Source organism: Pangasianodon hypophthalmus, chromosome 13, assembly GCF_027358585.1.
Source record: "Pangasianodon hypophthalmus isolate fPanHyp1 chromosome 13, fPanHyp1.pri, whole genome shotgun sequence".
NCBI classification, from domain to species: domain Eukaryota; kingdom Metazoa; phylum Chordata; class Actinopteri; order Siluriformes; family Pangasiidae; genus Pangasianodon; species Pangasianodon hypophthalmus.
Window position 1 is genome coordinate 6,089,197 of NC_069722.1, and position 15,417 is coordinate 6,104,613.

Consider the following 15,417-nt stretch of genomic DNA (forward strand, 5'->3'; position numbering starts at 1 on the left):
TTATTCAATACAGCTCAGAAGCTACGTTTATAGACTTCTCCACAGATGATGAAATTAAAAACATGTTAGAAGGTCCAGGTAACAAAACTGCACCATTTCAGAATGGAAGAAAAGAGCACATAGAGCTGCGGTCGTGAGGAATCATAAAACCCATGCTCGAGATTGGAACACCATAAGGACAAAACACAGAGTCCAGATCGCAGCTTTACATCCACTGAACAAACACCAGTAATAAATAAACAATGTGTGTTTGCGTCCCTGTGGGCTTTGTGTCTGTGTGTGTACCAGCTGCGTCTGTGTTTAGAGTTGTGAAGCCGTGTCCCTCCTATACTGCCCTGTCCTGCATTCCACACACACACTAACCTTAACTTCAGTGACCAAAAGAAATCATAAAAGCAGCAGTTTTTGTAAGGAAAAAAAAAACAGACTCATTAGAAGGCTCCCTTTCCCCCCGACTTACTAATTAGACTCTTCAACCCATCATTACGGTTGCCAGCTTGGAATGTCCAATATAAATCAGTCCAAAGCATAACTTATTACATAGTAGTGCAACCTTAGCCATCATATCATTCAGGATGTACTTCATCATCATACATCATAAGTTTTAGCTCTGATAATTTTAATAATAGTAACTTCCAGCACGCTTCTTCAGCCAAATGAATAAATGCACAATTACCAAATATTTGAACAACTGTAACAGCTCTGAGACAAGCATTTCACTTACACTTTTTAAATGTAAACAGACTGATTGGTGACTAAATAGTCCACCATGTTTCTTGAAACTTTCACACACCTCTGATCTGGTAAACTGAATTATGAGATTGCCTACATTGAAGAGGATAAATAGAATCCATAATACTTACTAAATACGATCCGGAACAGTTTCTAAATACAATCCGGAATGCTTACTAAACGTGATCGGGAATACTTACTTTAGAATATAATTATTAAATGCAATCCGGAATGCTTACCACCATGATCCGGAATACTTACTAAAAAGACAATCTGAAATGCTTACTAAATACAATCCAGAATACAAAGTAAATACGATCGAAAATACTTACTAAATACAATCGGAAATATTTACTTAAGAGGCTAATTAGTTAATACGATTCAGAATACTTTCTAAATGTGATCCAGAATCCTTACTAAATGTGATCTGGAATCCGAGTGCACAAATGCAGCAGAAAAATTCTTCCTACTTAGGAAGTGCCTTCTGATTGGAACACAATACTTTCCTAACTTCCATAAGCCAGAGTCCAACCAGTGTGGTAGAGTGAAATAGTCCAATCTGGCAACGCTAGCCATCACTATTAAGTGAGACCAAGTACACAATATACTACACTGGTTATTTCCCAAGAATTCAATTCAACCCGATTTACAGTCATTCATTCTGTTTAATGCTTGCTGCAAAGTTGGTGCAAGTGTGTATGAATGAAGGATACACCACTACACTGGAGCAGGCACTAACACATACACACACACACACACACACACACACATACGGCTTACCCTTTTCTCACATGAAGCTGTTCTGGGTCGAGTCGGTGCAGACTCACTGTTGGAAGTGTGTGTGATGAGGGAGTCGTCCCGGAACACGGCCACCCAGATGCAGCGTGGCTCGGGGGCGCTACAGTCCACCCCCACAACGTCCCAAAAACTCCACGCTGTAGCACCGAGTCGTGGACATGCAGTGGCAGCAGGCATTACCACAGGCAACCCACCCGCTGTCAACATCGCACAGCTACACACGTAAAGCTATTCACACTCTCTCACACACACACACACACACAGACACGCTTCCACGAGGACGGGCTAGTTGGAGCGTCAGTCATAGAGAGCTCATCTCAGACTGCCAGACTCCAGACTGAGCAGAGAAGAAAATGAAAGGGCTTAAAAAGCCAAAAGGATCACTGAAGGAAGGAAAGAATTCCAAACTCTTGAACTCGTTCCACGATATTCCACGGTTTTCCACGACGGGAGTCGCTCAGCATTCCATAGCTAATCCAACAAGTTCCATGTCACTCCGGCAGGCTCAGAACACACACACACACCAACACACACGCACACACACATACACACACCAGACGGAGACCGGTGTGCTCCGACTGTGGTGGCACATCCGGAGATGAAAGCAGATTCAGTCTGCAGATCAGAGACTCCCAGCTGGCAGACGGCGTGTATGCGGGTGCAAACGTGTGTGTGTGCGCACACGTGTGTGTGTCTGTGTGTGTGTGTCTGTGCTAGTGTGCGTGCGTGGCATGTGGTGGGATAGTAAATCCAAAAGAGTTGGTCAGCAGCTGGAAAAACTGGTCATCCAAGTTAAACTGAATGAATCTGACTCACTGACTGGACTAGGATAGCATCACATGCTGACTTCCCCTCTCTATCTCTCTCTCTCTCTCTCTCTCTCTCTCTCACTTTCTTTTTTTCATTCTTTTTCTCTTACTCTCGTCATTTGAGTCTTCTGAACCTCCTCTTTCCTTCTCTCCTGCCACACTGAGTCACCCAGTCAGCTCTACTGTGTCAATGCAGGACAGACCCCCTCCCCTCTCTCTCTCTCTCTCTCTCTCTCTCTCTCTCTCGTTTCTCTCTCAGTGTGTAATCACTCCTTTCCACAGCACAGAAAAACTCAGAACTGCTAATTAAACACCAAACTGTAAAGAAATGGAGATGCACAATTGCAGTCTGACTGGAAGGCGTCTGAGCGGCAGCTGACCACTGTGTGTGTGTGTTAGTGTGTGTGTGTGTGTGTGTGTGTGTGTGGGTGTGGGTGTGTGGGTGTGGGAAAATAGACAGCGTGGCACAACTGCTATCCCTACACTCCAAAACTTCACTAAGAAGCTAAGGCCAGTTATAACACAATAGAGGAAACAAACAGAGCTGGGAAGTGCGATGTCATGACACTGATACTGCAGTTGTTACTCAGAGAAACAGGATGCCAAGCATGTTATAAGCTGTTTTGCATCTTTTCTGGCAGTGTTTTTAAGTTGCACTTCCCTGTTAAATACTAGGCATGGGAAAATAATCGTTTAATTCTTTGCTGCATCACGATTCTTCTGGAACATGCACTGATTTACAAGATAATTTTTTTTTTATTAGAAAATTTCCAACAGTACGAAACATGCCTGATGACAAATAAACAGCCGTCAGCTTACTCAAAAGACTTACTAATACTAACGAGCCTATAGTTTCACACTGAATCACAGGCTAGCAGGAACACTACAATATGTGTTCATAGTGCATAAAAGCAAAGAAAATCCTGGAAGCCATATCATACTTTTTAATGCTTCAGATTTATTTGTATTTCTTTTTTTCTTTAGTTATTAGATATTTAGTTCAATTAGGCTCAGTTAGGTTGCTAAAGAAATAACATGAGATCTTAAAGACTTTTTGGAAGGAGTCTCCAGTGTCAGTGCTTGGACACAAGTTTTCCACCACAGGAAAGTCTTCAGGATGCAGGACTTCTCAGTAACATGACGTGTTTTTTGTCTTATTAACTTTAAAAGAGAGGAAAAAGAGAGCCTGGTGAAAGAACGATTGTTTATGTCTGCTACAACGCAAGTAAAACCAGGAACTGACTTGTTTTGCAGATGTTCCGCCACATTAAATGTAACTATAAACTGATAAAAAGTATGATGTGTCATTCTATAAGTCTGTAATTGTTGGCTTTGATGATCTGCTGTGATGTAAGAGGAATATAACATTTCAGGATGTGCTTTTAATGGAAAATAATCAACTTTGGGTGGTAACAGTGAGTCTGCTTCGTGTCAGGCGACATCGCACCACCCCATCGTTGATTAGTTTCCTATAACAACACACTCTAATGGGTTTTACTTCTTACTTAAATGCTGCAAGTGAAAATAGTAAGAAAAAAATCAGTACACAGACTACAAAAATAAAAAAGGTATTAAATGAGATGTATTAATATATACGCATACAGAATGGATTTATAATCACACTGTCATTCTGGATCTAAATCGAATTAATCATGAGATCCCTACTGTACTTTTTTAACATTTGAAAAAAAGGGAAATTTGCAGTTTTTCAGCACAAGTGGTTCACTCCTGAACCTCACATAACGTGATTTTTTTTTCCACATTACACATTCCAAAAGCAAGTCTTTCTTTCTTTATTGTCTTTAGGTCTCTGTCTCAGCGCGTTCCTCGTGTCAAAAAGATGGAGGGGAAAACGAAGAGGATCTGCCAGGTACGCAAACATAGACGCAGCCACAGACAGACACCGAAACGAAAGGAAAAAAAGAGAGATGGAGAAAAACTCAGGGTAGAAAGAAAACCACAAAGAAATGGTACCAGACAAACACATCCTTACAGCTGCTCACTCTACCAGCCAACAGCTGCAACAGACCATCTCACCCATTACACACACACACACATATAAACACACACACACAAGTCTATAGAAAGGTCTGTAAGACGCATGAACACTCACAGACAAAGAGGTTTGTGGAAAACCTCGCCGAACGTCTCAGGTGTGTGTGAGAGACAGACAGGCAGGTGGCCATGGCAGAGCTCCAGTGCCTCTCAAGAGGGCGGACAGGTTACACCAGCCGCACAACTGGACAAGCGGCAACACGAAAACAGCAAGCCGGAAAAATGTCTAATAAAGAACTGAAATCAACAGTAACGTCATGCAGTAGGTCACACACACTCTTACTTACTATATCATTATTATAAAGCATCCACATTTCACGATCACACCAATGCCATAAATTTCCCATGAACACAGCTACAGAAGCACCATTGCAAATCAGTGGAATATATTGAAAAAAAAATGTAAAATATGTCTGAGACTAAACTAAAATTCGCTTGGTTTCTATTACTGGCCTGCACTTTTAGGATAAGAAGTTTCCATCTGGCATCCTAAAGGTTTGTTCCTCTCAGGAATACTTAAAATTTCCCTACAACGAAGGATTTCCCTATCAGGAAAAGTTCCAAGCAGAACCGTTAAACATCCAAAGAACCCTTGAAAAGATGCTTATTATCATCCTTCGAATGTCTAGTGAAAAAGGTTGGGAATACGGCACTGATCAAAGTCTTCAACAGTCACTACAATTTTATGATGATTATTCATAACTTACAATTATTATTTTGAATATGAAGTAATCTTGTTTACCATTATTGCTTGGTAATTATTCTGATATCAGATTTAATAAGAAGAACTACAGAGAATCATATAAATACTGTTTTGCAGGTGCAGTTCTTAGAATTTTTACTATAACATACAGTATAATTATAAGGATGAATTTTATTATTAGCCCAAATATTATGAGTGTTTTTGGAAAATTAACTATAATTAATAAAGGTAACTACGGTAAGAGACAAACTCAAGAGTCAACCCCCTTTCTCTCTCTCTCTCTCTCTCACACACACACACACACACACACACACACAAACGCACAAGGGCACATGTTGAAATCCTCACATGTAGTTCTAATGAAGTCTGACCCCTGCTGGAGACTGTAATCATTTTTCAGACACACAAGTCCTGAACAGTGTGAGACACATCAGTGTCATGCCCACAGGACAGTACGATTTTTTTCAGCACACACAGAGCACAGAAACCTGCAGAGCCATAAAACATCAGCAAAATGCAAGATTTTTGTGTGGAAGAGAAAGTGTGTAGTTACTCAGCTGGTTCATTTTAGCTGTAATCCTCAGAAAGCACTGACCCGAAGAGGTCCGAACTAGACTCAACAAACAGAAACATCACCAATAACAAGGAAATACTAAAACAGCAGCCTCACAGCAATCACAATGACAACAATTTTTTTTTTTAAAAAGTGTGTGTACACGTATTTAGGAGATTAAAATGGTAGTGGAGACATCTGGTTGGTCCCCATGAGAAAACAATTTTTACTTCAAATCTAAACGAATCAAAAGTTTTCCTTTTGGTTAAATTTGGTTAAGTTTTCCTTTTGGGTTAGGTTTAGGTGTATAATTGCGTGCATTGCATTAATTAGTTGCATTAATAATTATATCTCTGGAAGATCCTCACAAGGATAGTAAGACATACATCGTGATGCTGCATAGTATATAACAAACCTTGCTTGCTACTGTAGATTTAAGAAGAATCATGCACGTTTAGTCCTTTTCCTGCATTGTGTTATCTTGTTTTATTCATCCACTCCTCCACTCCATTTCTCATTAGCATCTTTAGACACAAGGCACTCAATAATAACAAGTTTCAGAAGGAAAACCACTTACTCATCTTCCCAGAGTGTTAACAGACTGTAGGAACAAGGGATGTAGCCAAGTGCCGGCTGTGAATGGGAGGCGAAGTAACGGAGCCCGAGTGGGTAAAGAGTGAGTGTTTACACCTGTGTGTTGTTTACAAGAAGATTATTTACCTGCTCTTGTTTTACATAACTTAGAGCTGGTGCAGCACCAAGTGCTTTCCTAAATTGGGCGACGTTAAGTAGCGTGACACTGTGTTTATCAGTTGGGGTGTGAAGTTCTTTATGTGGACACGAGCCAGGCTGAAATGCATAGAGCACAAGGGGAAAAAAATAAAAGGATGTTGCTTCTCTCTCTCTCTCTCTCTCACTCTCTCTCATTCACTCTCTCTCTTTCTTAAGCTTCAAGATGCAGTTTAAAATCTTTTATTTAATCCCTTAAAAATTTGTAAAACCATTCAGTGGATTCAGAGTTAAATTCCTCACACCTGCAGATAAAAATAATATACAGAAACAGACTTCCTGCAAATGTAATTTGTAACTTTTAGCTGGTGTTATACATGATGGATAACTGAAATAATTTAAATTGTGCTCATTTCCTCTCACGTCTAGCACTTGTTTCTGGTCAGTTCTGTCCTTGGACTGGATTCAACCTCACTTTTTTTTTTTGTTTTTGGCTAAAATGGATAAATGTAAATGCCAAAAAAGGAGCATTACCACATCACCTCAAGATCTGCTACTTCCTCAAAAATGTTCTACCTGCACTACAGCCAAATAAAGTCACAGGCACTTAAGGATCGGAGGTGCTGGATTTGTAAAGTAGCTTAAAATATCATGTTTGAAAAAAGGAGGAAATGACAGAAGGTACAAATTATCCAGCTGAATGTTGAGAAGAGAGAAGGGAGAAGAAAAGACTATCATCTAAAGCAGAAACCAAAGAGCTTCCAGATGGGGCATACACACAACACACAACACACCACACAGCACAACAAGCAACACAAGCACACATATACTAGGCATGCTCTCATTATTAGTTATAGGATATCCAACGATAATCAACAAGCACAATAGTATCATTACCCCTGTGTTTTATTCCTAAGAAGGAGCCAGGTAGTCTGTTTTTGCAGATTTGTGCTTCTATGAAAAAGGTTTTTTGTTTTTTTTTTAGATTAAATGTGGCCTTCTCAGAGTAATCCCATAATTCAGTTCAGATGAGATGAGCTTTCCGCAAAAAAAAAAGTTTAATTCGGGAGGAAGCTACCTAACTGTGCTCCAAATTACAGTCTGTCCCACTCAGACGGCACCAAAGCAATCACTGTTTTTATTTTTAAGTGTCTTAATTTAAAAAAAGCATCAGAAAATTTCTCCTTCTGGGAAGCTGAGCAGAGTATGACTGCAAGATCGACTGTAAAAATGTAAAAGTCCATGCTGACGTTCTACATGCAGTGTGTGAGTGTATTATAGCCCGGGTTTGTTCAGGGTGGAGTCGCTCTGCACTGATTACATTATATTAGGATCATTTATCATTTTCTGCATAGCTGCATGTGCATGCACGCATGTCTGTACTGATGATGTCATCCATACAGCGAGTCAGTGCTGGAGCAATATCATAACCATAATCAGGGCTTTAAACATTTCCACACTAGGCTAGCCTTGATTTCCACGTGGACACAAAACCCGATGGAATCTGCCAACTCACTGTGGCTTTGTTTGTGTTAAATACACTTTAACCACTTGCAACTACTAAACCACAGAAATGTGACAATGCAGGATCTACCACTGAATAAACCACTCCATCTTCTCAGTAACTGTGCCAGAGGGTTCCTTTATGAATTCAGACTGGCTTTAATTTTGACTTTATTCCACAAGAAAACTATATCTGTATGTAACTGCATGTACCGTAATATCCATATCCAGTGCCTTGCTTCCTCAATCAGCTCTCTTCACTACAGTGAAATGTGAGACTTTCTTCGTTTTTCCTTTTCTGTCTATTCTTCTTTGGTTCATGTGATACTGCCACCTACTGCCCATGTTCACATCGAGTATGTTGGCAGACACGTGTGCAAACGTCTGCGCATGACACCCCCACACGTTTACACATTCACAGAAGAACTACAGACGAATAAACCAGGTCTAATAGTCTGGAAAAAAGCAGTAATTACATCCCCAGTAATCATCCTCCTCTCGGCTGAAACTAATTCAAACATTCAAATTAATTTCAACCTTGTTCACAGGTTCGTATGGTGAACTATCATACACACTGGGTTACTATAAATTCTAGCTACTTCTTGAAACATTACAGAGCAGTTATTATAAACTTCATTATAAATTAGAGCTTTGAAGATGAAAAATGCCTGAAGCTCTCCACTATACAGGCAACACAGTACATTCCCTTGTCATAGCCTTCTGATTTCTCCTCTACTCATCCTCTCTGCTTCTCTTCTTCTATTAATCACTCTTCCTCTGCATGGATTTTCCATCTTGCCATCTATCCCGCTCCACTCCGCTCGGCCTCTGTATAATTAGCAGCATTTAAATTATAATGTTGGGCTGCAGGGATGACGTTCTTCTTTCCTCCTCTGTGTGCGGGACTGCGGTGGCTGGAATGCTTGTCGTTCGAGAGTGATGTGAGGAAAAGAGAACACAAAATAAAAAATAGAAAAAGGAGGAGAATTCTGAAGCTGAAAGGCAGTTTGGAAAAGCCCAGAGCATTCTCTGGTCAGTCAGACCACCAAAGTTTCCAGTGGATACGCAAAATTACTTCATACACTCGTGCACACACACACCCACACACACACACAGATACATGATGCCAGGCCTTGGGAATGTTTAGCTCTTTTGGTTTGCCTAATCTTGTGATCCCTCTTCCCAAATCATTAAAGTGACCGTGACAGAGATATAAATCATGGTCATGTCCGTTTACATTCCAGTGACAGAGCTCATTCTTGGTGGCAAAAAGAGATACGTTTATTCCAAGACAATGCCTCCTCTCTGAGCCATAGCCGTTTTACACACACACACTCTCAGATATATATACATGCACACTCATTTGGCAGCTCTGGGAATGTTTTGGAACCACAGCCATAACGATCAGTTCATCTCTACTGTTTCCTGTTGATACTGATTACTGAACAGAGCCAGCTTGTGTGTGTTTGTGTGTGTGTGTGTGTGTATGTGTGCATCATCTCCGAGCACTAACCCAGGGTTGAGCCAAGTCATAAGACATAAGATACTGTCGAGTGGGCAAATGATTCTACTTCTTTCCTGCTCACTAACACACACACACACACACACAAACATAGAAGTTTTTGGTTTCTGCAATGCTGTGATTTTACAATACACAGATACACTTTTAACTATCAATTCTAATGCTAGTGAGCTGGGTACAGTGTGCTAGCCTGACAGAATACACTATATACGCAGTTATTTTCACATCCTGTTAGCCAGCATGAGCTAGCCTTGAAGGATTTCTGGGAGAATTTTCACTGTATATTTACACATCTTAAATGCTCATAATAATCACTAATGACACTAGGTAGCTAGTTAGCATGAGCTAAACTGCCAAGGTATCTGAGAAGATTGTTAATGCATTCTCATAAATATTTATAATCTTTCCTGCTAACATTGGTTAGCTAACCTGAGAGAATTCTGAGAAGACTTTTCAGTCATACTCATTAATGTTCATAATGTGAGCTAGCTGTTTAACCTAGCCTTAGCTTGACAGGATTTCTGGGACAATTCTTTATATTTATATTCATTACTACTCATACTGTTTATTGGTAATGCTAGCTAACAAGCTAGCATGAGCTGACAGGGTTTCTGAGGGAATTTTTTGTTATATACATTAATCGTTAATGTTCAGAAGCTAACAACACCTAGCTTTACAGGATTTCAGAGGGAATTTTAATCACATTCAATAATCGTTAATGTTCAGAAGCTAACACAAGCTAACCTGACAGGATTTCTGAGGGAATTTTAATCACATTCAATAATCGTTAATGTTCAGAAGCTAACACAAGCTAACCTGACAGGATTTCTGAGGGAATTTTAGTCACATTCATTAATCATTATTGTTTAGCAGATAACATGACCTAAGCTGACAAGTATATTCAAATGAAATCAAAGACACAATGCTTTCTAGGTTAGTTAGTGTGCTTGTTTTCCCTCACTAATTTGCTCATACATTCAAGTGTGAGTGCACAGTTTTAACAGAAGTTTTGTGGGAGTGACAAACATCAGCCTTGTGATTATTCATAATCTATACATATTGTGCCCCCAATGGTCACAGCATAGCACTATCACTGACAGAAAGAGAGTAAAAAAGATTATATCCACACACACTCAAAGCTCTCTGATGAAAATCATTAGGTGAAAAGTTCAAGAGTGTGGAGTGTTTAAAGGACTGTGTCTAGTAGCACGATAATATCCGGATGCAAAACCCACAAAGAGAGCAAATGCAAAAAAAACCCTCTCAAATCTCCAACCATCATGCATTTGTGATCTGTGCAGAGATACAGGTGGAGATATGGTGTATGCGGGCACAGAGAAAATAGAGGCAGACGTCACATGACGTATTGCTTATGATAACTTCACAGGATATGTATATATATATATATATATATATATATATATATATATATATATATATATATACACACAGTACTGTGCAAAAGTCTTAGGCACATGCAAAGAAATGCTGTAGATGCCTTCAAAAATAATGAAATTAAATGTTTCTACATTAAAAAAATACTATACAGCTCAGTAAACAGTAATAAATGAAACAAATCAATATTTGTTATGATGACTCTTTGCTTTGAAAAAAGAAAATTAGTAGTCTCAGGTACAGTGTGTGCAGTTTTATAAGGAAATGAGCTGTAAGTGTTACTGAGCATCTTGCAGAAGCAGCCACAGTTCTTCTGGAGACTTTGACTGTCACACTTGCTTCTTATTTCTGCAGCAAAACCCAGCAGCCTTCATTATGTTTTTAGTCTGAAGAGTGTCTCTTATATAATATCCTGCTTTCTTTACTGACGTACAAACATTTTTCTGTAACATTTAATTTTGTGCTGGAAAACTAATGTTTGGAAATCTAAAATGTTTTTGTACTGACTCGATAATGCAGAAGTCGTAACATAAAAATCTATAACAAAGTTAGTGCTAAAAAAAAATTAGGGTGCCTAAGACACAGTACTGCGTGTGTATATATATATTTGTATGTAGATAGATATATAGATAGATATATTTGATACACTACATGAAGAACAATAAATTCAATGTTTTTATTAAAAACATTTTAAAAAATGTTTGAAAGAAAAACAAGAGGGAAAAAAGTTACAGTTGAATTTGGTATTTGTTACTTCAAGCAACAATGGAGTGGATTACAATCTCAGAAAACAGTACTGTCTGTTTAATAAACAAAGCTGGCAGGACTGCAAGAGAGAGAGAGAGAGAGAGAGAGAGAGAGAGAGACAGATAGCGAGGGAGAGAGTGAAGCCTTTTCACTTGACCAAATAAGGCAGAGGCTCAAAAGACAAAAAAAGAGAAGAGGAAAAATGCTGAAGGGGACACAACGAGACAAAAAAGGTTAGAAAGTAGCCGAGATTCTGAAACATAGACATAAACACTGCATACAGTAAAACACAAGGGGACAAGATGAGGGAAAGACCAAACACAGATAACGAAGGCTCACGTGCGGGGAAACAAAAGCAAAAGGAACACTGGCGCTCAGAAAGAGAAAAAAATACATGGAGGGATAAGAAGTAGATGAGAATAGAGATGCAGAGTAATAACTGAAGTCCTCCCTGCCCCCAGGAGACTTCGCTCTCTGCCCAGCCCAGTTATCTGTGTATCAGCCTGCCTGGACACGATCCTCAGAGAAACTGCACACACCCGCTCTGATCATTATACACGTACATCAATGTGATCACAACCAAGGCTTTGTCAATTTATCTAAAATTATCAGTAATGGAAATGAAATCTATAGGTAAAGGGTTTTTTTTTATTGCAAATTTAAGTATTATGCGCATCAATCCTTTCCCCTTAAAATTGCAGACCTGGTTTTATTTTAATTGACACACACATACAGCAGTAAGTCGGGCCAAGAAAGCACCACATGCTGGGAGAATGTGAAGTGTGGCTGTATTTTGAGAAATCAGAGGAGCAGAGATGGCATTTGCCAACATTATTTTCAGGTAACACTACCAACCTGTGAGATTATTTCACTTCCTTTCGTATATCCTCAAGGATCCCAGCAGACGCCATGTAAAAAAAATGCAGTGTCAGAGTGCTTTATGCTAAATAAGGAAAGAACTGAGTTCACTTATACCACAATGCTGTTGAATTCTCTAGTTTGACATAGTGGGTAAAATGTTTGCCTTGCACCTCCGCGGTTGGGGGTTTGATTTCCGCCTCCGCTCTGTGTGCGTGGAGTTTGCATGCTCTACCTGTGCTTTGGGGGTTTCCTCCAATTACCCCGGTTTCCTCCCCTAGTCAAAGACATGCAACGTAGGCTGACTGGCACTTCAAAATTGTCCATATTGTGTGAATGAGTGTGTGTGTGTGTGTGTGTGTGAGATTGTGCCCTGTGAAGGGTTAGCACCCGTTCAGGGTGTCCCTGGCCTCGTGCCCTGAGTTCCCTAAGCTCCAGGCTCCCCTGCAACCCTATATAGGATAAGAGGTACAGAAAATGGATGGATATTAATGCGGTCATCGCATGTTGTTATCTGTTATCATACGTTATTGCAAAAACTTGTATGGCTCACGTTCCACATAAATGGATTAACAACATGTGTAACCATTGATAAACGTGAAGTTTTCCGAGAGGTGGTGTTTATTCATAAAGCTATAACTTTACATTTTCTGACATGGGAAAGTTTTGCAGTTTTTTCTGTACTATGACAAGCTAATTTTTTTTTTGCTTTATTAACTTCAAGAGAGAAAAAAGTGAGGCTGGTGTGGTGTTTATAGCTGTGATTAATGGTAACACGAACTAACTTGTTTTGCAGCTGTTACTCAATATCACATGTAACTAAATAGATAAAACAACACAATGTGCTGTTCTTTAACTAACAAAAAACAATAATTGACAAATTGCTCTGGTAAGAGGAAAACACTTTGGGTGTGCTTTAACAGACTGTTGACATCACATCAACCCGTCGTTGATTATTTTCCCATAACAGCATACCCCTTTTACAGCCAAACAGGTATGCAAAAAGACACAGGAGCACACACACAGATCATTCCACAAACACACATACACACATATGCATGCAAATCAGTTCAACTGACTGAGAGCAAAGAGCCCGATGAAGAGAGTATGCTAAATAAAAAAGAGCTTTAACAGAGGGCACACACACTCATGCACACACACACACACACACACACAGAGTCATGTATGCATGACGCCTCCTCCTCCAGCCCCAGACCTCTGTCCTACCCTTTCTGAACTGGTCAAAGTCAACACACACATCCAGCACACAGAGAGAGAGTGTGAAGGTGTGGAAGTGGGTTTGCTCTTTCCTCTACTTTTGGGATGAGTACAGAGTGTCAGTCCTGATCCCTGTCCTGCATCCAGCACAACACAAAACGCCACCTCTGCTTGTCCCTGTGCTCCAGCTTCCAAAATACTTCAGTCCCTCGCTCGCTCCCACGCTCCAACTATCTGTCCGTTTCTGTTTTTCCCTGTTTTGGTCTCTTCTTCTGCAGCTCTGAGGAATTCTTCCACCGTGGGCCGATTGGCATCTTGCTCTTTTAAAGAAAATTGCCCCCTTTACCCTCCCATCCACTCAGAATCCTGACCTTATTTACTCTCTGCATAACAAATCTCCGAAAAAGCCTGCAGAAAATTTGTCATACACAAGTCACGTTGCTTATAAATGAGCCAAACTCTAATGTATACACATACTCATTTTAGAGTCAGTAACTTATGTCAATATTTATGTGGAGAAAGTTATTCAGAGTTGCGCTAAGCAGAAATTTAAGTGGATTTCCTGGGCTAAAATGACATGTGCAGCTCACACCATCAAGGTTGTCAGGTTTTTTGTGTAGCTGTGTGGGCTGCAAGACAAAGTATAGGTTTATATTAACGTTCTAATATGTTATCATTTGTGTACAACAACGTGCATGGTACACAGGGACTTGTATGGCAGACATAAATAAACATAGAAAGAGTTATAAATGTGTGTAATTGTTGATACTGTAATGTTTACTGTAAGTAGATGTATATTTAATAGTTATGCAAGGAGCCTCGAGTGTCAGAACGTTGTAACAGTCTGAGTTACGTTTTCTGAAATGTCTTCAGAAGGAAGAGTTTTGTGGTTTCTCTGTAACATGACAAGTTGAATTTATGTCTTATTAACTTCAAGAGAGAGAAAAAGTGGCTGGTGAAGGAACAACTGTTTATGGCTGATCTGACTTCAGTGATAAGTATGGAATAACACAAGACAGACCGTTCTGTTATACAAAAATAACACACGCCGTGGGTGTGTAATGCAGCACAACGTGAAAGCTGAGTGCCACTACCACCCTGAAGTGCGGTATTTTTGTATAACAGAATGGTCTGGAGTGTGTTACTCCTCTTATATCAAAGTGATTTGCCAGTAATTACAATGTTTAACCTATTAATGAATGACACGTCACACATTTTAATTGTTTATAGTTACCACTGTGGAACGTCCGAGAGACAAGAAAGTTCCTGTTATCACCTACACTATAGCTGTGATAAACAGTCATCAGCCTCTCTCTCTTGCTCTCTCTCTCTCTCTCTCTCTCTCTCACACACACACACACACACACACAAAGCATAGCCTATCATTTTACCTAGAAAATGGAGAAAACAGAAAGCGTAACCGAGACTGAGAGTGCTTACAACTGAGACTCCTTCCATAAATGTTAAATAAATGTCTTCTAACAAAAAACTCACCACATCAACGTTTATAAGAATAACTTTCTTAAAAAACACGTTTTTAAATCTCTTTAGTATTAGTCTTAGACTATGCAAGTGCCTGTGTATCAGCTGTTACTACAGAAACAATAACGTATTAGAACAAGCACATTAATATTAACCTATCGAAATAGGTTAATAACGAAAATAATACACACCTTCTGACCAATCAGATTTGAGCATTCAATGGCGCTGTGGTATAACAGGAACTAACATTTTTCATGGGCTTTCCCCAACGTTAGACATAACTATAAAATGACAAAACGTGTGATGTCATTCT

The 15,417-nt window shown here is 39.6% G+C and overlaps 1 protein-coding gene across 6 annotated transcripts in view; it reads right to left on the reverse strand.

The window, feature by feature from the left end:
• arhgap23a (Rho GTPase activating protein 23a) overlaps nt 1–15,417 on the reverse strand; it is a 79,028-nt gene that overhangs the window by 39,361 nt on the left and 24,250 nt on the right. For 4 of the 6 annotated variants that reach the window (XM_026917016.3, XM_026917012.3, XM_026917013.3 and 1 more), the window contains exon 1: nt 1,513–10,768. The exons of the other annotated variants lie outside the window; for them this stretch is intronic. In XM_026917016.3, coding sequence (XP_026772817.3) covers nt 1,513–1,737 — 225 coding nt within the window. In that variant the 5' untranslated portion in view covers nt 1,738–10,768. Of the gene's footprint in view, nt 1–1,512; nt 10,769–15,417 lie in introns of those variants that run through there. 6 annotated transcript variants of the gene reach the window in all.